This window comes from Cebidichthys violaceus, unplaced genomic scaffold, assembly GCF_023349555.1.
Source record: "Cebidichthys violaceus isolate CVI_PGR_0920_01 unplaced genomic scaffold, fCebVio1.0.p SCAF_30, whole genome shotgun sequence".
In the NCBI taxonomy this organism is placed as follows: Eukaryota; Metazoa; Chordata; class Actinopteri; order Perciformes; family Stichaeidae; genus Cebidichthys; species Cebidichthys violaceus.
Window position 1 is genome coordinate 554106 of NW_027176484.1, and position 23974 is coordinate 578079.

A 23974-nucleotide genomic window follows, 5' to 3' on the forward strand; every position below is an offset into this window, starting at 1 on the left:
TATACCTGGCCGATCAGGAAGCGGCGCAAAGGGTGTGGCTCTCCTTCCTTTTTTCGGGCCAATCCCAGACACTGCCGCGCAACCGTTGCTTTGCATGTCGGTCAGCCGCTGCAAATTGCTCTCATCAGCACCACATACTCCAAGCTTTTAATTCAATGACTTTACTGTGTCTATTTATTTTACGTACTGCTGGCGCGTTCATGGGTCCACATTTTAAAATGGCACAATGTGAAACAGATTAGCACTTTTTTGTTTTTCTTTAAAGTGTAACTCTCCCTATGAGCTCTAGCGTCGACCCGCATTCTGTCTATTTGACCGCTTTGCAATATTTAATACGAGCTGAATGGAGACAAATATGTGTAATATATGTCGACGTAATTGTCCGATGAATATCAGATTATCGCGCTCCATCATAGCGCGTCGGTTGAAGAAGTAGCTCTGTATGCTTTACGTTCTTTACTCAGCCATCATTACAGCAAATAAAGCTTATCAGGGTTGTGGCTCATGTTGCCAGCTATACATAGCTGGCAACATGAGCCACAACCCTGATAAGCTACTGCATAAAAAGACCTTGTGAAGGTGGTTAACTGTGTGAGTGAGAACATAGGCTTCCTCTGAGAAAATAAAAAAACTAACCATAACAGTTTAATCAAGCAGTCGTTATAATGTAATTAGCATATAGTAGCGGAATTGATTGTGTTTCTAAAGCAATTGTAAAAAAATCAGGACTACTCTAATCTGTGGGGGACACTCTTCTTTCACTGGGTAAAAACAAAAGCAATTAAAGCGAGGATTTAATTACTGTAATCTTGACCTACATGCAGCGTAAACTATAGCTCGTTTCAGACCTTATACGGGACTTTCTACCTCATTTTGACAAACACACTTTTGTCTCTATGGCCTCTAGGGAGAAGCGCCTGTAGTGGCCACTAATCACTGTTCCCTGGAGGCTGAAACTGCTGCATGTTTTCATTCATTAAAAAAAATCCATTATGTACATAAACAGAAGTGATATGACTGCAACTCCTGGGTTGTTTTGAGGATTGTGCTAATCGGCTTGTGGTCATTCGAATGGAAAAGTAGGACAGAACGACTTTATCACAACATTACACAAAGTATTCCACATGAAACGGGGGGGACTGTGATTGACGGTATCGGTGGTCTTCATCACACAATGGAGGAATTCCGCCCCTCTCCCCTTATGCAGCCAATCAGCAGCCTCCGCTCTTTGTGTACAAACAGGACATCGTGCGCCCTGCAGCCCTTAAATGGCCCCGACGGCAATGCGATCTCCAGAGCCTAGAACAGCAACAGCTGAAACTACACCCCAAAGCGACTTTTTCCCCCAAACCAAAACTCCACCAGAGGCATGCAGAGCATGGATCCCATCGGGCGCAGAGAGTCGGTCTGCAGGAGTCTGTTCGGCCCGGTGGACCACGATCAGCTGCGCCGGGACTTGACGCTGAAGCTGCGGGAGATCGCGGAGCAGGACGGCCGCCGCTGGAACTTTAACTTCCTGACGGAGACGCCGCAGTCCGGCGGGTTCCAGTGGGAGGAAATACCCGCAGACTGCGCCGCGGCCGTCTATCAGGAGTCCGCACAGTTCTGCTCTCCACGCGCCGGGGAGGAGGAAGAGGAGGAGGAGGACGGGCTGAGCGACCGCGAGGACAGCGTGGGGACCGACCAGGAGAACCGCTCCAGCGTCTCCAACACGCGCAAGTGTCCCGCCGCAGCGACGCCCGTCCGGAGGAAGAGGACGCTCTCAAAAGCGGCAGCAAAGCCCGGAAGCAACGCACGAATCACAGGTGAGGAACACAAGTCTTACAGATCCATGTTGAGTCTGTTAGTTGTTTTAAACAATTAAAAACAAATATATATGAAGTGAGTAAATATTTTCTTTTTCTTTTCTTGGCAGATTTTTTCGCAAAGAGAAGGAGGACGACAGAAACCAAGAGCATCCTGAATCCTTTCCACACAAGTTCCAGTGAAGGAGCTTCATGCAAAACAATACGGTGAACACGCTGCTGAAAATGGACTATTTACTCTATTATGGACTGGACCAAGGCCTCTTCACTGCACCAAAGGATTGTATTTTATGCTATTTTATTTTATCTCATTATTGCCAGTTTTAGCATTTGTCAACCGGGGGTTAAATTATACCATTATATGTTATTTATTCTATTTATGGACTTTAATTTAATTTAGTCTTTGCATTGCTTTCATTGATCATTTTTCCAAGTATATGTTTATTTATATATTTTTTTCTCTTTGATGACTGAACATGTTTGTTTCTGTATGTGTCATCTCTTTGTCAGCCTTGTCGGTGGACTTCTGTTAACTTCATAGAAAAGCACTGTCTCGTCCTGGTCATGTCTGCCTAAATGCACTGAGATTGTGAATGACTACAAATGTTGCAATTTTAATAAACCGTTTAATCTGTGACACTAATTCTACTTCTGATTGCGTGACTATTATATTTGCTGATGACTCCTCGGAGAATCGTTTCCCGTTTTCAGATATAGCACGTTGAAACACTTCATATAATCAGTAGTCCAAATGAATTTCCTTGATTTAATTTCTGCAACCACCAGCCATCAAAGTGGTTTATTCAGTCGTGATGGAACGTTAATAGCATCTTAATTTAGTTTCCTATCTTGTGGAAAATGAGACAAAATAGCTCAGAAAAAAAAAAGCTTCATCAGTTCTCCAAACAATGCCTCACAATTCTACGGTCCACGACTTTTACGTCTGAAGCTTCCAAGTGAGCTGTACCCTGCAGCACATACTGATAGGATGCAAACACACTGAGCCGCAATATACAGAACAAAGTGTTTATGTGCAAAACACAGACAAAACATCTCGTCAGCCTTGCCTTCATATGTTAAAGGTGCTATATATATATATACGAGATCGGGAGCATTTCTATTGTCTCCACACGGCTGTCAACGTGACGACCGCTGAGCCGGCGGCTTGCAGCTAACGGTGCTAACGGTGCTAACGGTGCTAACAGTGCTAGCAACGGCAAAAGTGCTACGCTTCTGCAACAACGCCGTCAACGCAGCTCTGAGAAGCTCTGATAACAACTCGCACCAGAGGGAAAGCAACTTCATCTCTGCTCATGGTAGACATTACGCTACTTTATCTTGACATATATACGATACTTGTTTTGCTGCTATATTACTGCTCTGGGTCCAGAATATTCCACCTTTAAACATGGCAACTGCTTCTTTTCCCCCCATAAATGTCGTTTTAAGTGCAATATCAGGTTTTAAAAGCAAAAGTCCTCATCGTGAGAGTGACCAGCACTTAATGAAAAAGCTGCTGTGATAAATTACTGGCATGAAAAAAAAAAAGCTGACCCTAGACTCATGCGACTGTGGATTTATGAAGAGAATTTGAAAGTATTACATTTTCAATATGAATTCGGTCTCATGAGCGAGCGCGTCTTTGGTTTTTGTGCTGAATTTGTGGCAGCCACGCATGAGTAAGCTAATAATAAGTGTGCCTCTGAAGTCGTAGAGAAATCAATTCAAGTTGCAAGTTTGGCAATCGAAAAGGAGAAAAAAGAAAAAGAAAAAAAAGGTTTTTTTTTGAGTAATTGCATTTTCTGGGTTGTATTATGAGATGTTTCATAATCACAATCATAAGGACTGTTCTGTCAGGCTTGAAATTATATCCGTTAATATGAGCTGTAACTGCCAAATTAGCCCATTAGAGAGGCCAAATCCCACAGAGGCGTATTCACTCCCACAGTGTTGAGGTTTTCAGCTCTAAAGGATTCCAAGAGGCCATCTGGCCGCAGAGCAGGACAATGGCCACAAAGCAAGAGTGTGCCGTCTATTTCACCTGCAAATCAGCCTTTGGAGCTCCCTCGACCCCCCCCCCAGGTCTTTTCCTCAACTTTTCTCTTTTCACTCCGTTCCCTTTTCAGAGTCAAAGCGGCTATTATCATTGACATGTGGCCAAACCAATCCCACCAATGTTTATTCTCACTTTGGCTCATGTTTACTTGTGTGCTACATGCAGCAAAGGGGCTGTGTTCAAGCATAAAAACAAGACAAGAGCAAACATCACATTTACATTTTTTTTTCAAAACCGCCTCAATGCCAAGGACAGCCAATGTTAAGTGTGTTGTTTCTGCATCGGGAACAGATGATCTAACATTCTGCTACAATGGATTTGTGTCTGTACCAGTCAAGAAATCAATAATCAAACCATCCCACGGGGTCCCAAAGATCCCGTGGGATCCTAATTTTTCCGCCCACCGCCTTAATTAAATTCTGTTAAAGATGTACACTACAAGCTGCTCAGTACATCGTCAGTAAATTACGTTTTCACGAGTGCAGCGATTGTGTCAATTAATACAGTGCTGGTGCTGAATGTATCAGATATGTACAGCGTCTATGTTGACAGTAAATTATAAACCTATGCTGTAATTTCTACTACTCAGGAATGGAAATTGCATTAATCTGCAGGATCTCTGCTTGTTCTGATCAGGTTTGTTTCAAATTAGAAGTAGCTCAATGACAAAACTGCAGGGGAGGCAGATGTTAGTCCAAAGCTTATCTTAATTAAAGATAATGCGTTTCCTTAATTTGATTAATTTGCCATTTTGGAAGTGTTAGTAGATTCAGAAATGCACTGGTTTGAAATACACCTAAAATCATGCAGAATTTATTTAAATTTGTAGCTTTGTGTATTTTATTCATGCTGATGATTCAGCAAATTAACCACCGTTATTTGAACAAAGCAGTTATTCACAAAGAAGACGATTTAGTTGTGTGTGTGTGTGGGGGGGGGCTTTTTAAAACCTCCACACCCTCCCTGTTGTGAAATTCTGCCCTCCCCCACCTCCTGGTCAGTACAAAGGCCGACCAACCTCAGCACACTTTAGGAGGGTGGTTTGGCCCTTTGTTGTGGACAACAGAGGCAGATGGTCACTTGGGTCCTTTCTCCACACGGCCACTTGTGTGAAGGAATGCCTGGACACCCCATGGACGGTCAGCGGGGAAAGGGTCACCATCTGCCGCCCAAAGGTCACCCGTGTAAGTAGCATGGTTTTAGCCATGCTTCTGGCTATTTCCCTCAGTCAGTGAGGACACGACAAAGCCCCACCCCCCACCCCCTTCCTCACTACAATAAAGAAAACTCTGCTGCATGCATGAGTGATACGCGGTTATTAAGGAAATCCATTTTGATTGATGACTGAGGCGAAAAGCAACTGTAAAAACATTCACTTTTTTAATGTAAAAATTTTAACTGTTTGCTTTTTTTCAAACCACCTCTGGCAAAAGCAGAAGCAAACTCCCAATATTTCACAAACTGAAATATTTAGCTCATTTGTTGTCGTTGGAGATTCCCCTTAAGGCACGAAACACAACACACAAGACACTTGGCAATAATTACCAAAATCTTTTATTGCAACAGAAGAATATTTCTAAACATTACAAAAGTGAAAAACAGTGAAAACACCATTTGATTAAATTGAAACTTTTTCAAGTGAAGTATTGAAAAAGTAAGGCCTCTTCCCTTAAATATGAATTAATTAAATGTGTTTCTTTCATGAGAATACAGCATATTGAATCACAGTACATGATGCCGTGGCAGTGGCAACATCTTTGGCTTTTAACCTCGATAGATTTCAAGTAATATTTAAAAAAAAGGCAACAAAGAATCCAACAGGAAATCATTTCAAAAAGACTTTAAACTTCAAGGTTATTAAACTAATGCCAATACAATATACTGAAAAAAACTATGTTGGAATTTTTATAATAATTCTCTTTCACATATAGATCTGAGGCGATGCTTGGCAGAGAGTAATAACAGGCAATGAGGTTGAAAAAGGGGTTTACATTTGTCTAAAAAAGATGAAATGCCTTCATTTTATGCATTTTTAAGCTGAGCCAGTGTGAGTGTAGTGGAATGTGAGTGGTGGCAAATTTGCGTGAGCAACTGAGTTGTCAGCAGGGCAGAAGGAAGTCAGTTCTGGGATACTGTAGAAACATGGCGGTCTGCTCTGTATGCACATATCAACGGCTCATTCTAAGCTAACAAAAACACAACGAATAAAGAAAAACATACGTATCAATCTCATATTACATTTCTGCCAATAAATCCCCCTAAATGTTACACGGTGTCCCTTTTAAAACTCAAGCACATGAACTCCACTAGAGTCAAAAGCTGAGATGACAGAAATAGAGGCTACTAAGCTAGTTATGCTAGCTTGAGCAGGATTTTAGCTAGCTGAGGAGTTTTTTCTCCTCGTGAATGGATTTAGCTTCTGCCTCATTTAGTTATTAAGTAGAACACACTGTGTGCCAAGCTGTTAGCCTCTCAAAAAGTATATATATTTTTAATTTACAGAAAACACCTCGAGACAAATCAAGTAAAGTAAATAGCTGTGCCCGTCTTACTAGCTAGCAACCTTTCACGTGTTATGGCTCTGTTGCTTAAGCGCTAATAGTTGTCTGTATCCCCCCCCCAAATAATAATAATGAATAGGTTAATAATAATCATCGGCCTCTGGATATTGTTCAATAATAACCCAGTATCAGCAGCACATGGAATCTACTTGAGTCAATAGCTGAGATAAAAGAAACAAAGGTCACGAAGCTAGTTAAGCTAGCTGAATGGATTTAGCTTTAGCTTTAGTTATGTGGTATAAAACACAGATATGCCAAGATATCAGTTGTTCAAAATTATATATTTTCAATTTACAGAAAACAAGGGAAAATCTAATTAAGTTGACTAGCTGCGTCCATCTCACTTGTTATGCCTCTGTTGCTTTAGCTTTATAGTATCTGTGCAGTTAGAGCTCAGTGATTACAAACACAGTTTAGTTGCAGCAGTTAAGCTTTGGTTTTTAGTGGTAGTTTATAGCTACTGCAAATGTAAAAAGCTAGTTTTACAGAAATTATACGTTGAATGTTTGATGGCATTTGTTAAACTGTAATATGTCAAAAAGTCAGAATTAGATATACAACTTGACGGGCCAGCCAGACGGAGAGAGATGGAGTAAAAAACTGGATACAATCAGAATACATTTCATGAATTATACTAAAAAGAGAAAAACTTTTGAGGATGTTTGGTTCCAGGTTTCAGCTGCTCTCATCCTGACTGCCTGCGGTGCCGCTGAGGGGATTCTTGGTGAAGGCCGCGGCGGTGCTGGCGGTTGTTGCTGGCGGTGTTGCTGGCGGTGTTGGAGGAGAAGGCCGAAGGTGATGAAGACAGCTGGTCGTAGCCTGGCATGCTGTACAGGCTGGGGCGGACATCGCTGGTCCGTCCAAGCCGTGGCCTCCGCCTGCCTCCACCTTCGCCATCACCTCACCGGCGTTCCTCTGATCCGGCAGAAAGGGACTCTGCGATGCGGTTCAGAGTGTGGTCCATGTGCGTTATCTATGACAGTGATGATGTGAGTTATGATTCTTTTTACTCAAAGAAGTACTTTGAAGAGTCATTTCAATGTTTATTAAATTATGTCCCTTGGCGCGTTTGACAACAAGCATTATAGCATTAACCTTCAACTTGTGCCAACTTATTTTACTGCTGAACAGTAAATAGTCTATAATGACCCATCGAACAAACAGCTGTAATGACAGATATTCATTATAAGTCAAAATGACACAATACGTTTAACTGTGAAAATTACAAGCCCCAACCACCTTATTATTTACTCTTTTCTCGAACAAAAAAAAATAAGATTTTTGTTTGTTAATTTCATACATGGTTGAATAGGCAGGAATACGAGGCACACTCGGGGAAGCATTTGGGGAAGGTTGTGATTCAACATTTTTGTTTTGACACATCTTGAAAAGAAGTGAAAGGAAAAACAACATCAAGGTTTCTCTTTTTACGCTGCAGAACTGGCACAAGCTGTTAAAAGTTTTTCGCATTTGATTTCGACAATAACAGGGCCACATGTCTTACGTGCGGATATTTCATATTAAAAAGGCAGTTCAACTTTTGTTGCATTATCCAAAACTATTCCCAATTTGAGTTTCTTTTGATAATCCAAATTGCCACCGTATGGTTAATAGAGAGGCTTTTTTTTTGTTTGTTACATGTTCACAAAAGTTTAAGCTATGAATAAGAAAAAAAACACCACCATGTAAATATTTGACTATTCTCTTTCACAAACAAAAGACATGATCTGAAACTGTAAAAAATGAATATTGTTCCAGTTTTCCATTGAAGTTGCACAAATTCCCACCTTGTCCTCAAGCCTGTTGAGCCTGGATCCAATAGAGTTGGTGCCTTTGTCTTTGGCTCTGTCTTCAGAGGGGAGTAAGTCATAAGACAGGAGGATTAGGACTGGGGCTTGTTCAATAGCCACTGTAATATCTCTTAACAATGAAGCGAGGGGGGGAGAATTCATTACCGGAGCCTGACTGGAACAACGTTATCTTCCCTATAGACTGGTCTAGCCTGAGGAAAACAATGGCAGTTTCAAGTCAGAGGAATATATATATATATATATATGCGTTTCAAAATAATTACCGGCTCTCTGTGCGTGATCCTTTATTACTTGGCTACTTGCTGAGGATATCAGAAATATCTACCACAAAATATCGATTTAAAAATGATTTTTATTGCGTCCTCTCGCTGTGTGCGGTGATCAGAACTGCGTCCATAGTAGCTATGCTGGAGCTTGCGCGCGTGCTTCGCGGCACACAAGGGCATTCATGCTCAACAAGCTGTTTATTAACGCACTATTCTCAGAAAAACGCCAAAGGGTGTACAATCAAAATGCGCCGTGAAGAATCAAAAACAGACAGCGAGTGTAAACGGCAGAAAGCCATAAAACCAACCTCACAATGCAGAGGAGGAATCGTAATTAACCGTAAACTCATATCTCATATTCGTGTACTACTCTTTTGCTTTTATACAGTATGCTTTAATACAAATTATTCAATGCATTATAATTACATTACAATTAATAGTCGAATATCCTGTCATCCGTTTGATTTGGCTGCAAAAATATTTACTCCAACATGGCAACAGCGCTTTTATCAGTGAACTACTTGTGACGGTCACGTCTGAAAAGCTCCGATTGCGCTCAAATTTCAGAGTTTGCACGGCTTCACATGCGGCACTACAGCCCGTAGAATGCGACAATCGACTAATCCGAAATCGAGCGTCCTACGAAGGCCGCATTCATATTTCACACGCAGCGGTTTTACCTTCTCTGCAGCTCCTTGATTCGCACCATGAGGCTGAGGTGACCCTGGGAGTACTGCTCGATCACGTCGCGCACGTCGTACGGTTTACGAGCTTGCTGCAACGGGGACAAACATGTTTAAAAAAAAAACAACAGTTCTTCACAAATGTTGTGTTGGGCAATTTAAGCTGTCAAAGCTATATGGCAACTTTCTTTTTTTTTTTTTCCCCCTGTCAGCTGCTGCTGATGTGCTAATTTGCTGTAAAAAACGCTGTTACACTCCGCCAAAAACACTCGCTGTTTCCACTGCTGCTGTCACCATCAGCCCAACCTCCATCCATCTGTACAGGTCTAACTCTACATGGGGCAAAGTTTACCATCACCACTCCACAATCTCTCTGCTGCTGAGCTTCCCAAATAATAACCGTACATACTGCGTACTTACTAAATTATACTTCAAATTCAGGTTCGCTGAAGTAACTAAAATGTTCATTTGAAAAAAAACAGCCTCGTGAGAAAAAGGTTTATCTGCTATCTTACATACCTGGAAGTTCCTCCTGGCCACAAGATAACGCATTCTCTGGATCACCCGGATGGCTTTTCGGTGCGAGTCCGTCAATCTGTGTGCAAGATGCGTTCATTTGAATCAGTTTGAATTTCTTCCAAAGAAAATGCAATGAAAGCGACTGTTTTTTGTTGTTGTTTTTACGAGAGAAAGCATGTAAAACTTCAACATCTAGATTGGTCTGCTTGGATTTCCTTTACACCACTGCTTTATACTCCTTTTTAAGGAACACATCACTGTGAAAGGATGGTCGTCGTGGCCTTAACACCCGAAACGTTCGGCACAGTTTCCTTATTACCGCTCAGCCGAAGCCTCTACCTTATGACTCGTCTTCCTTTGAATGGGAACAATGGGAGCTATCTGTGATTTGTGGGGGTCTGTGTCTTTCTCCGAAATGAATCATAAATAAAAAGCCCCAGAATAATTGCAGTGCATTTAGCCTCCATTATTATGTTGCGGGAAGTATTAAGGGGCTATTACTCATCTAGGTGCACGAGGAAAAGCGGTAAATGAGTATGGGAGGTGGGGGAGTAGCTCTTTGTCAAGTCCAGTAGAGGAACAAGGTCTGAATGTGTCTCGTAATGGATTTTTCACAGGCTACGCAATGGTCTGACATTCAAATGTAGCGAATGTATCGTAACATTTTGTCACATTAGAACAAAACTCGTGAAATGCAAAGTGCTCCGCGATCTATTATATGGTTCCATCTCCACCGCAAATGGCGGTGACATAACCAGAGGCTGACGGTGAGGCCAACAGGAGGACACTTCTTTTCAACTCTAATGACTCTAATGAATACTATACTGAAATTGCAGTTTGAATAGGGAGCGTTTTCTTATCTTTACCCCGGCATTAACGAACATGTGGGTAAAACTTCTGTCGCCATCGAAGGAAAAGTAGTCGACTGATTTTACACCTTGTGTTTTCTCCTTTGTCGTGGAAAGGAGCCAGTCGAGGTGGTTTCGGGCATCTGGTGAGGATGCCACCTGGGCGCCTCCCTTAGGGAGGTGTTCCAGGCACGACCGGCTGGGAGGAGACCCCTAGAGGGAGGCCCGGGACCAGGTGGAGGGACTATATCTCCAAACTGGTCCTGGGAGCGCCTCGGGATCCCCCCCCCCCCAGTCAGAGCTGGCTGATGTGGCACCGGGGAAAGGGAAGTTTTGGGGGTCCACCTGCTGGAGCTGTTGCCCCCCCGAGACCCGATCCCGGATAAGCGGTTGAAGATGAGATGAGAGTGTTTTCTCCTGCGATCTCTCCAGTTGCTTCATGAGATCGAAACAAACAGTACAACGCGAGAAACAGGCTGTAAACCTTTAAACCTCCGCCCACCTAACTGCTGCGATCCCAGCTTTTTTTGTTGTTGTTGTTGTTTCACTTTAAAGACCATGTCCGCCGCTGCGTGACTAGAGGTGTAAGTTCTGTTTGTTTGTGATAAATGTTGCGTTATAACTCTCAATACCTCTGTCTTCAATTTGCCGACACCGTGTGCGTCAACACCAGGGCATCCAGGATCCATACTGCATCTTAATTGAGCTTTTTTTTTTTTTTCCAAACTGCTGTACACAATATGGACACTTTGGAATTCAATCTGCAATGCAGCTCAAAAATACAACGCAAACCTGGGAAAAAGAAGCAACATCTTCTAGCTTCTTTTAAACGAGGTGTTCTCTCCATCGTGGATGAAACCAAGGGTTAATTACGAGGAGCAAAAAAAAAAAAAAGAAAAAAAACTGTTCTCCAGCATGCTCATTAAAACACACTGGCACGTAAAAAAAAAAACACAGCACACCAATTCAATTGCGTTGCGCTCACTGTGACACGGAGGTGACGGGAGCCAGCTCGCTGTAGCGCTCCGGCTCCAGGTCCAGGTCGTCTGCAAAGCTGCAGTTCCTCTGGAGGGGGCCGGGGGGGGAGTGGACGTCCAAGAGGCCCGGGCTTCTTTTCACTGCGCGTTCACACATAAGACAACACAATGCTTTTAGTTATCGATATATCTGGGGCATCCAGAACATTCAGAGACGCTGCTCGTTAGGCTTTGCCAGGGGCGTAAAATACGGGCTGGTGCACTGGGGGCCCACACGGAGAGCCGGCCTTCAACAACAGTACATTTTAATTGGTACCTTTTGAAAAACACCTGTGTGCAAGGAATTCATCTGGTGCCATTTGCTTTATATGCCCTCAAAAAGTCATGGTTCTTTTGTTGTTATAAAGTCAAAAAACAATACATTTATTATTATGTTTTGTTGTATTTTTTGTCATATATGCAATGATTATTGCTGGGTAATGTGTATGTTCATTCATTCATCTTCGTCCGCTTATCTGGGATCGGGTCGCGGGGGCAACAGCTCCAGCAGGTGGACCCCAAACTTCCCTTTCCCGGTGCCACATCAGCCAGCTCTGACTGGGGGGGATCCCGAGGCGCTCCCAGGCCAGTTTGGAGATATAGTCCCTCCACCTGGTCCTGGGCCTCCCTCTAGGGGTCTCCTCCCAGCCGGTCGTGCCTGGAACACCTCCCTAAGGGAGGCGCCCAGGTGGCATCCTCACCAGATGCCAGAAACCACCTCGACTGGCTCCGTTCCACGCAAAGAAGCAGCGGCTCTACTCCGAGTCCCTCACGGATGACCGAACTTCTCACCCTATCTCTGAGGGAGATGCCAGCCACCCTCCTGAGGAAACCCATTTCGGCCGCTTGTACCCGCGATCTGATTCCTTCGGTCATGACCCAGTCCACATGACCATAGGTGAGGGTAGGAACCAAGATCGCCCGGTAGATAGAGAGCTTTGCCTTGCGGCTCGGCTCTCTTTTCGTCACAACGGTGCGTAATGTGTATGTAGATATCTTTATCTCTGACTTCTCTACTTTCCCTGTTGAGTGCTGCAGGAATGAGTCCTAAAACCAGGAAATGAGTCAGCATTTCTGAACTTCAGGTTCCCTCGACTCAAAGTCAACGTTTTTTTTTTTTTTTTTTTTGGGTAGCTGCCTGAAATAAGGTCTGTGGTTAACACAAGCTTGGTAGATTTTAACATTTTTTTCTACAACATGGAATACGTCAGTAAATACATATTAATATATATAATTATATAATAATATAATATTAAAGGCGGTTGCCGACAAGTGGCTAAATGAGGCTAGCTTAGGGACCGCGGTGTAGTTTGTTTAAAGCCTAATGTTGGTGTTTTACTTTGTATTTTTGTAGGCCGACCCAGAAGTTTAAACATCGCAGTGTTTCCAAAATCCATGGGGGATTCTTTTTTTTCCTTTGGATTTTGGATTACTGCAGAAAATAAGGTCTGCGGCAAACACAAGTTAAACGCTAGCAAACTACCTGTTGGTTTTTCGCCGCTGTGCTGCCTCTTCATTCCATATATAACGTGGCAATTTGAAAAGCATTTTGTCCTCGTGAGAAACCTTACTGTGTGTACAGAAGAATTAATTTGCACAAACGGATAAAGGATATTGTTGAGATGAATACGCTGACGCCAGTTTGATTGATGTTCCCTCGAGTGCACAATAAAAATAAACATGATTTATGAAAATGAACAGAAATTGAGATATCTCATCAAAACAACACGACGCCAGTGTGATTGATAGTCCCTGAAGTGCAAAGAATAAATGAATACAGGAAAATAAATAGAAATCAAATATCTGTATTTGTAAATGAACTCGTATTCTCTTTCTCTTTGAGGATGTTCCTGACTCAGTGGCAGCCGCGATAAGAGCTGGACTCTGAATGCTTAGGAAAGGTGCTTCAATGCTTCCTTTTTTTTTTTATCTCCTTCAGCATAGGGTACACTGAGCCATCTTTTACCAAAGGAAAGGACACGGCGACGTCCCACAATCCCTTGCGGCAGCAACATTTAAAATGACTGTGACACAATCATTTAACATATTTCTTCGGAGGTTTTTTTTTTTTGGACAGGAATGTTTACTCCTCTACCTACTATCCTTTCAATGCGTTGTAAATAAAGTTGCTGGTCTTGTGAATTCTCCACCATATCTTTGCTTGACCTCATGACTAACAACTTTTTGCCCACAACTTTTTGACAAGAAGTCTACAGCAAATACGGCAGAATCGTTGCGGCGGACTGTGTGGAAACTCGTGCATCATTTTGAAACTGCACCAGCAAGAGAAGTGTGATACAACTGGTCTTTTTCGGTCGTGTTTCTTGGAGTAAATCTTCCATTATCTCTTTAAAAATTAAAAAAAAAAAAATGACATTATAGATGAACTCAACACATCCAGACCTCTCCGTCCCAGCACGCGAGACGCCAACGCTTCAAACTGTAGTTGAATCGACACGCGACCCATGCGAAACCCATGAAACACTCATATCGAAAAACCATGTTGTTTACCTGGAGGCAGCGAGCTGAACTGAAGGGAAGACAAAGACGTCCAGGACTGCTGGCAATCTGCAGGACGCATAGACGAGAAACACAAACATGATCAACGTTTACCGCGGGGCAACATAATAATAGTCACATACCAGGGTGATAACATGACATGCTAACATGGTGAAGCATGCAACTTTCCATTCATCACTCACGGGATCATGCGCGGATAAAAATAAGAATAAAAGAACAAAAGAGAGATGCTTTTAGAGTAACTGAGAAGATGCAAAAAGGAGGTTGTTAAAATGGACAGCAAGAGAGGACAGTGAGTGTGCTGAGGACGTGTGCAGGACGTGTGCAGGACGTGTGCAGGACGTGGACACTGACTGCAGCTCACCACATCTGTCCGAAGTGTGGGATCCTGCTGAACCAGCTACACGGACGAAACACACATCGAGAGAGGAACGAAAGACACAAGCAAGAAAAAGGGCAGTTCAATTGGATCAAATAAGCAGATTTGGAGACTATACACACACAGAATCACATATATATATATATATATATATATATATATATATATATATATATATATATATATGCATACTTAAATACACAGAGTTGTTTCTGTCATTCATCCTACCCTCATTGATATGAATGGGGTGGACAACAAGTATTAAGTGTCAGTGTAACGTAGTACCACAACCTGCATCCTCCAAAAACACCATGAGGTTGAATCAACACCTCTCAAAAACAGTTCCACCGAGACTGAACACTGTAGTCTTTGATGAGTGATTAGTGTCAGAACTGCTGTAGTACAGAGGTGTACCTAATAAAGTGGCATTACTGGATGTAAGCAGTAATATTTCCAGCACTGCTCAAAACCAGCATGAGATTGGTTGTATCCTCTCTAATAAAACTGCTAGTTAACTACAAGCTAAAATCTAAATAATCTCAACAATGTAAAGTATAAATCTCCCCCCCAAAAAATAAAAGAAATGACTGAATTACTGAACTGTAATTACTGAATTTGAACGGGATGTTTTCTGAATCCAGGCCACTAGCGTTAGCTGACTCTGTAAGCAGCCGAGCTCTTTGTGTATCTAGTCAATATGCGCACAACACCAGATGGCAACGTGGCAATTTAGCGAAATGATTCATAGTTAAAAGCAGCATGCAGTAGATGAAAGACGAGCAGCGCGACCTGTACAATCCCTTCAGCTTAGAATCAAAAGACACTGATTTTCATTGAACGCGGAGCGAACAGACACGCGCACGTCTTCACAACTGGGCAAATTAAATTCCGACTGTTGCGCTGAGAGCCGAGTGCAAAGCGGGAAACCGTTTGTGCGGGCTGCACGTTGGTGGCAGAGACGCATATCTAAGCGGCTTTTCGGAGGTTGCCAACTCGTGTAAGATTAAAAAGGATATATAACCAAGCACAACAATGAAAAACATCCAATTAGATGTTAGCGTAATGTCGGCACGCTCACTGTGTCCTCTCTAGGATCTCATTTTGTTCATCATTGAACAGAATGTCTGTTAATGCCCTCCATGCAGTCGGGCTGGGTATTGTTTCATAAAACGTTACGGTAACGGTACCAACACCAGCAGCCTTAAAGTGATACCGACGCCAATAGACTACTTCATTTGATGCCCTTTTTTCCCACCTCATTCGGTTGCCTAAAACGCCACCTCCAGCGCATTTATTTTCAATCGGACGCCACAGATGCGTATTAAAACCATAATATCGAAACATTTTCGGCGGCATCGTGGCACGCTGACCTGCAAATTCAAACCACAATCAATCTCAAGATTGGCTGCAAGAAAAAAAACATTCAAATAGATTTTCTTTCAAGATCTTGGGCAAAAAAAAAAAGGATCAAACGCAGGTGATCGTTTGACTGGAGAGGGTTCGATACTACTCGCTCAATACCTTCAAGGTTTGGAGTACCAGATCTTTACAGCACTGAGTGTAGTAATAACTACGCTGCACCCTACCACCAAGTCCAATGCTGAAGAACAGACCAACAAACCGAACCGAACGCACAACCTCCTTTGTTTAGGTAATGATTATTCTTTTACGTTGTTTAAATCTTTTCTGAAGGTAGGATTTACAAATACATGTAAAACACAAAAACGAGGAGAAAACATCAAGCGACGTGATGAAGGTTAAAACGAATGAACGTGGAAAATGAAATGAGTAAAAAAAGAAAAGAAAAAAGAAGGTAATTTCAAAGTGATAAATGATATTTAATTAGTGAGCGTTTGTTGCTCTGGGAATGTGTGTTTAGGTTTGATGAAAACATCTCAGTTACTTTGAGCCCATGTCTGTCAGAAGGTCACTGAGGATCACTTATGTTCTAACTCACATCATGCAACACAAGCGTAGTGCGCGTTCAGAACGGGCCGGATGCTTGGCCTTCCAGTGTCGTATACTTGCATCTTGTTTTCTTGAGGACCGAGCAATATGGCTGCCATGACATCGTTAGATCACGGTCAGAAAACCGAGTGAAATACACACTCTGCTTCACAGCAAAGAAAAAAAAAAAACACCAGGGGCAGATTCTAGTGTAATTAGGCAACCTGGGCCTGGGGCCCCACAACAAAATATAATAATGCATTATTATTCATTAAACTATTCAGCATTCTTTTCAAATCGAAAGCTCCACTTTGAACAGAACATTTAAGTACATTGTGCTGATAATGCCTCTTTTTGAAAAATTAGAATGCAGGACTTTTACTGTGCACTATTTATAGTTTTACAGTTAATAATTAATAGTTTTACTTCAGAAAAAGGTTTCTTCTTCCACCTCTGCCAATGCCAACATTTACAGTCAGAGAAAGGGTGAAAAGTAAAGCAAGATGGCCCCAAATCACAGAATCCGGAACCTGAAAAACACGCCCAGGTCGAGGTTACTCAGAAACATCAGTGAAATACATTTATCGGAGGTTATTTCCAAAATGGCCTAGTAGTCTGATCCCAGGCGGCAACCACCGGTTCTGCCGAGTGAAGCCGATGCGGAAGTGTCTTAAAACTTGCATTCTCTCTAGTGTCCATCAGGGGGCGACTCCTCTGGTTGTATAGAAGTCTAGTCTAAAATGACTCTACTTCTCTCTTGATTTATTCCCTCAGTAAACATTGTAAACATGAGTTCATGGTCTCAATCTCTAGTTTACAGTCTTCTTCAATACAGCATGATGTTCATTTAGTACATTATGCTCCATTTAGAGTCAAACAGACCATAAAGCAGGGGATGCTTTAGGGGCGGGGCTTACTGTGATTGACAGGTCGCTGCCGCTACCGGAGCCGTATACGGCGTCTCTACGTCACTCCTCCGCATTACAAATATGGTAACTTCCTGTTCACTGGCTGCAAAAAACAACATGGCGACGGCCGTAATCCAAGACGGCAAGGGCGGAATCGCTGACCTCGACGCTTCAAAACGTCGGTCTATAAACCGATGGGTGACGTCACGACGACGTCCACTTCTTCCTCTAAGGACAGCGAGGAAGGGATCACCAAAGTCCTGACACCCGGTCCCCATTTCTCTTTATCTCCCCTGCATATATATATATATATATATATATATATATATATATATATATATACGAGGCCCTGTCTCCCCAGTCATTTGCCAGACAGTCTGACGTAGACCCACTACACGGTCATGGTGGTCCTGCCCTTGTTTCTGCTTCCTTGCCAGCTTTTTTCGTTCCCGGGTTCCGGCCTGCCTGCCCCTCGCCCGCTAAGCTCGCCTTCGCTGACGGATTGCTTGCTCCCGAACTCGGCTTTGAACTTCCAACCAAGTAAACGATTCATCGCTTTGAACTACTCTGCCTGTGAGTCCTGCTCCACATCCCTGCGTGCTCAGAACCGTTAACCGCAAAAGGCATTTTGCAAAATGAAAGTCAACTGAGATTGCTGAACGTGTTTCACTTCCTGTCAACCGATACTCCTAATTGCAACCGCAACCGCAACCAATTTTGAATGTATCGACAGAGACGCAGTCTGCGCAACACACACAGGCTGCGCAGAATGACTTTGTAGCTGTGCAGGACATGATTTGAACTGCTTCCCTGATGTCACTCTCAGCTATCCACTACCGATCCAGCGGCACAGTATATGTTGCGCGGGGGATTTTTGTGAGTTCAGCAGTGCAGCACAGGAGTTCATGCTCGTCAATGCAACCTCGCCGTTTTTTTTTTTATTGCTGCAATGTGCTCATTCATCTTTAATGTCAGGACGTTGTCCTCTCCCCCCTTCTGAGGCTACGATGCTGCACAACTGGAGCTCAAATCGAACATTTTCCTTGCACTGCATCATCTCTGAATGTATTTTCTGCAGTAAGTCGCTTCTCGTCACGCTTATGCAGCATCTCGGGCGACGTTGCGAGAGCTCATTCGGATTTAAATGAAACCATGTAAGTGGCTCAGAAATCTCGTGAACTGCTTTAACATCTACCGCACGCGGAAAGACGGAATTTTTTTCCGTGCGTTCCTAAATATGTTCCGTTGCAAACAACGTTGTCGACGCACCGAATTTAAAGCGCACTGGAACGCAACCAGTGACGCATACTGTGCTGTCCGTGCCGTCTTGAGTACCTGTGCCCACGGTGCTGTAAGCGTCTGAACTCAGCTCCATCCCGCTGTCAAACACAGAGCTGTACGTGATGCTGGGGATCGTGGGAGAAGTTGGACTGTTGTCCTTGTCGCTGCTCTTCAACTTCCTCCTTATCTTCACCTGCCCAAACAAATGCAAACATCTCAGCTCACGTGTTTCTGTGGATATATGTGATTGTATAATGAATGCATGAACATTGATTGAGGGTCTGCAGTGCAGCAGCGCAGGAATCACTGTTGTATTTATATTTTCTATATTTAACATATTTTGTATTGCTGTCACCCAGACACATCACAGCTCTGAGGTCAGACCCCGTTACGTCTAGTGGGAACACCTTTGACACATCACCGACATCTTTTGAATGGAGTGATCAGCGTGGGCGTGGTCTGCAGAACCAAAGAATTGAATCATGAATAATAATAATATTAAACTTCCGCCGGCTGTCTTGGTTGCATATGATTTTATTTCCTGCCTTACTTTCTTGTATTCCCCCCCCCCAACACACACAGAGGTTTCACAACAACAGAGACATCCATCACAGCAATGATAATTCTTTAAAACTTAAATTTCAAGTTTCATCAACCAGCTTTTCATCCTTAATAATCCCCTGGAAGCCTCCATAGCAAAACCTAAAGGGGGTTGTCACTTGCAATTGTTTTTAAATGTCTTTTAAAAGCTCATTACAGCAGTATAAATTATTCAAGTTGCGAAATATGAATTCACAAAACGAATACAGAAAACAAATATGTGTGTGTTGTTTCTGGTAAGGTCTTATTCCATGGATGACGCTGTTTGCAAATGGTCCGCAATAGAAATGCTGTGTAGTTTATAAAACCCAGTACAACCTGAAAGGCAGTGGATCTTTTCATGGTAAGACCTTTGTGCATAACGTGAACAGTGTGTGTGTGTGTGTGTGTGTGTGTGTGTGTGTGTAGGTGTGTGTGTGTGTAGGTGTGTGTGTGTCGGGTTAGAGAAAGAAAGGTGTGTGTGTGCTGTGTGGATTCTGGGCGACTGTGGCTCAGAGCGGGTCCTCCTATAGCTCTGCTAGTCCATGTCGACGTGTCCTTGGGCAAGACACTTAACCCCAAATTGCTCCTGACTGCTGTGCATTATGGGTATGTTTGGGTATGAATGGTTAGATGGTCCTGATTGGCAGCTGGCATGGTAGCCTCTGCCGTCAGTGTGTGAATGGGTGAATGAACACGTGGTGTAAAAAAGAGCTTTGAGTGATCGGGAGACTAGAAAAGCTCTGGACAGGAGGGGAGGTGGACGGGTCTAACACCCAGGAGACTGTTGTTTGTGCCTTGTGTCGAACCAGAAATGTATTTGTCACTTAAGTAACGTCACTTTATTATTATCGTTATTTTAACCCAAAACCACAATCTTTTCCTAAAATAGTTTCACCCTCAATCCCTTGATCCTTTCGCAAAGGAAAACGCAATAAAAAACGAGGACTAACTTCCTCATAAGATATCATACGAACAATTGCACAATGAGACGTTGGTGCAAAAGCCCAGTTCATTGCCTTGGCTTGCATCCATGAAATATCGAAGGATATAGAGCCTTCAATATTTCTAGATATCGAAGGCTCAATCGAGTCTATTGTGTCTTGAGTCTGGGTAAGACTTCAGCATAATACTGGAGCGCTAGGTAAAGGGGATCCCCCCGAATTGCCAGCAGGTATTTTTGCATGAATCAACACCTCTCAAAAAAACAGCTTCCACAAACTGACCGCTATTACCTTCTTGAAAGCAGGATTCGCAGTATTGCAGGGCTGTTGCTTCATATTGCATTAGTTTTGCCTTGGTGTACCTACTAAACTGGAAACCCAGTTACAGTGAAATCTATCAAATGGTTACTAACCGATTTCTTGGGCTTGGGGGTGGACAGAGAGGAGGCGGGGATGTTGGATTTCTTCCTCACAAACATCTTGAATGTGGCAGAATCAAAGCTCTCCACTGCAAAACATCTCCACGATGTCTGAAAGGGCATGGGGAAAAAAAAAGAAGCAATGTATTGGTTGGACGGGACTAATTTCATGCCAATGCGAGAAAGAAAGAAAGAGACATGAAAGGATGGTCTCAATAATAAGGCCGGGGCTCGGAGACGCCTCACTCCGCCGGCTGCATCGCGGTTCTGTCTCAGTGTTCTCGGTCAAATACCTGAATGAGACAGGCGGCTGCAGGGATCTGTCTGTTGAAGTGTTTTTGTCTCTGCTTCTGCTGCACCTTCAGGGCGAAGCCTGAGCCCAAGATTCCCTGTGAACAGCGGCACAGCAGATAGCGCTCATTAATTCAGTTTTAATGACACACTTACAGGCAGCCGCAGCATGACTCAAACGACGGAAATAAACACAAAGTTAAACAAAAATGAAGGAATAATGGGGCTGCCGAAACATTTGAGTCTATTATTCACTTTGTTCATTAATAGAAATTAACAGATTTCAAATAGTCAACCAAAGATGCACTGTATTGTTTATTGGTTACAGCTTCTTAAATGTGATGGGTTCCTTGCTTTTCTAAACATCGCAACACAATCCTAATTCTTCACTATTTCTTTCCTGAGCTGGTGAGATGGTGCAAGGGGACGAGCCTCACTCGGCATTAACACTACACCGAAAATATTTAAAATACAATTGAAACTAACCAGCAATCAGTGGCGAAAATGGAGAAACAAAAATCTGAAGCAAGAGAATTATAGTTTCAAAGTTAAGCCGTCAAGTCAAGGTCCTTCCGGCACTTAAGTCACAATATTATGACAGTGTGTATGTTAAGTTCTCAACGGCCTTTAACTGTAGTGGCCGGTTCACACATGAATCATAGCTACACTTAAACCAAAAGTAGGCACTCTCTGTTTTTGTAATCTGAAAGGAAATAGTGCGATTGTGCAAGAATGAAGCCCTGGTTCAGCAATGCCTCTCTCCACTCACTGCAGGCAGAGCAAAGAAGGAAATGGCAAAGACTGAGAAACAGGATGCAATGGTCTTTCCAATCCAGGTTTGTGGCACTTTGTCTCCATATCCAATGGTCGTCACTGTCACCTTTGAGAATAGAAACAAACAAACATAAGGAATTAATACCAAAAGCTTGACTTGACTTCCTGAAGGCTTTACTTTTGGTTTCGAAGCCCCTGAGTTTGGCATTCTGGCCGTCGCCATCTTGTCCTTTTGCAACCAGAAGTGTCCCAAGTGGGTGGAGCTAAGTACAACCAAATGCTGAACGAGACATTTTTTAGAAAACCAAAATGTTATACTTAACTTTCATGAACTAAAGACACACTGTGAAGGGGTTTAAAGTTCTAAGACACACAGTCTACCAGACTGGACAACGTTGTGGCAGCGACCTGTCAATCACCGTGTAGCCCCGCCTTAAATCATCCCCTGCTTTATGGTCTGTTTGACTCTAAATGGACCATAATGTACTAAATGAACATCAAGCTGTATTGAAGAAGACTTGAAACTATATTGAGACCATAAACTCATAATTATCTCATTAACTTCTACACAATCAAACCTCTCTTCACAACGAGATGATGGCTTTTAGAAGGAACGCAGGTTTTAAGCATTGGCTTCACTTTTCAGAATCATAGGTTGCCACCTGGAAGAGTCAAGAAATTGCCCAAAGTTATTACAATTCAACCTGAGTGAAGCTTGAATGTCGATGCCAAAATTTCATAGCAATCCATCCAAGAGTTGTTGAAACTTTTCACTCCATACCACAAATGTAAACCATGGTGCTTCTGGAAGAATTAGGGATCGTCAAAGACAGTAGGCTTCACTTTTGGGCGACCGTGAATATGTGTGTGTGTACAAAATTTCATGGCAGATCCATTGAACAGTTATTTCAGTCGAGACCAAAGTGGACCGACTGATCAACCAACATTGCCATTCCTAGAGCCACGTTGCTAGCATTGCCAATAAGAAGCACTGAACGGACTTTTTTTTCAACTTTTTAACTATAAAAACAGTTCTAGGATTAAAGGATAATTATTGTCATCATGCAACATAGGCTTGCACAACGAAATGCACATTTGCGACACATGACAAAACCAAAAAAAGTAATGCATTCCTGTAGTGCTTTTTTTAAATCAGATGGATTGAAACAGCAACAACAGAACACTTCTGTCTGGGCCGATGATATGGCCGGCACTGGCCATCACAGTCCGACTGCGTCTGAGCACCAAGTCAACACAGAGTCCTAGCGCGGCTTCATAAATTCTTCATTTTACTGCTTGACATGTAAATGATTTGTGACTTGACCCAACCCCCCCCCCCAATCTCTAATGGTTGTGATCAATCTACTCACAGTGTTTGCTGAAGCGCAATGAGGTCCATGTTTTCCCTGACCCTCCGACCACAGATCTGCCCAAATCAAACTTACTTACATCTTTATGCACAGAGAGTATTCAACACTGACTGTGAACGTGTGGTGTATAAAGAGTATATATTGCAAATATGAGAGAAGTGGTTATGACTCTGCTGTGTGTGTGTGTGTGTGTGTACGTTTTTTAATATCAGAGTCCCTGAAGTTTCTCAGAAAAGCAGAGTGGGTGGTGACTTATTGTCTGAAAATAAATTTCCACCCTGTATTCTCTGCACTACTTGTTTTGCTGCTCGTATTAGCGGCCCACTGGATGTGCCCAAGGGTTTTCACACAACTCCTACTGTAACAACAGTAGTACGGATAAAAACAGTTTGTGTTCAACCTTTCACTTGCCCAAATACTGTTTTAAAACAATTCAATGTGTTCTGCAAAAAAAGAAATCTTACTTCTGGCAAGACGGGAACATGACAAAAACAATATTTAGAAGTCAATTCAACTTTCTCTCTCGAAACAAAATACAATTCATGTCAATGTTAACGTTCTGAGGAGTCCGATCAAAATGTGTTGATGTGTGACGATGTATGTAAAATCAATTAAACGACTTTAACACATAATGGAAATAAGAAAAAATGTATTTACTCAACAAAGTTGACTTAATTAACTGATTGTGTCAATCTGTTGATTATGACGTTGCAGTCAGCAGGTGGTTAGCTTAGCTTAGCATAAAGAGGTGAGCAGCTAAACGGCCAATAGGCAGAATAAATTCTCTTATAAAGTGTTGTTTTCACACTTTCTGCCGTTGTACAGAGCCAGGCCAGCTGTTTCCTGCTTCTAGTCTTTACAAGCTAAAAGCTAAAAGTGATTCAAACATCATCATATCCTTCATATATCAGACAATAGTATACAATAATGGCTGGACCAGGACCAGGTCTGATGTAGATGTCTAACAGACATTTTCATCCCATCCCGGCTGACATTT

The 23974-nt window shown here is 42.7% G+C and overlaps 2 protein-coding genes across 2 annotated transcripts in view; one reads left to right on the forward strand and one right to left on the reverse strand.

Moving 5' to 3' along the window:
- Positions 1-1257: 1257 nt before the first annotated feature.
- On the forward strand, positions 1258-2442 carry cdkn1ca (cyclin dependent kinase inhibitor 1Ca). The gene is made up of 2 exons (XM_068724342.1): positions 1258-1805; positions 1916-2442. The coding sequence occupies exons 1-2, from the start codon at positions 1370-1372 to the stop codon at positions 2014-2016; spliced, it is 537 nt and encodes a 178-aa protein (XP_068580443.1). The 5' UTR covers positions 1258-1369; the 3' UTR covers positions 2017-2442.
- Positions 2443-5396: 2954 nt separating this feature from the next.
- The window catches only part of kcnq1.1 (potassium voltage-gated channel, KQT-like subfamily, member 1.1), a 39753-nt gene continuing 21175 nt past the window's right edge, over positions 5397-23974 (reverse strand). The window contains exons 7-18 of the mRNA XM_068724289.1: positions 21603-21713; positions 20836-20931; positions 20537-20653; positions 18655-18793; positions 14450-14485; positions 14077-14133; positions 11535-11667; positions 9702-9777; positions 9180-9274; positions 8378-8424; positions 8210-8271; positions 5397-7395 (exon numbers count right to left, since the gene is read on the reverse strand). Of these exons, the coding sequence (XP_068580390.1) occupies positions 7324-7395; positions 8210-8271; positions 8378-8424; positions 9180-9274; positions 9702-9777; positions 11535-11667; positions 14077-14133; positions 14450-14485; positions 18655-18793; positions 20537-20653; positions 20836-20931; positions 21603-21713 (1041 nt within the window). The 3' untranslated portion in view covers positions 5397-7323. The remainder of the gene's footprint in view (positions 7396-8209; positions 8272-8377; positions 8425-9179; positions 9275-9701; positions 9778-11534; positions 11668-14076; positions 14134-14449; positions 14486-18654; positions 18794-20536; positions 20654-20835; positions 20932-21602; positions 21714-23974) is intronic.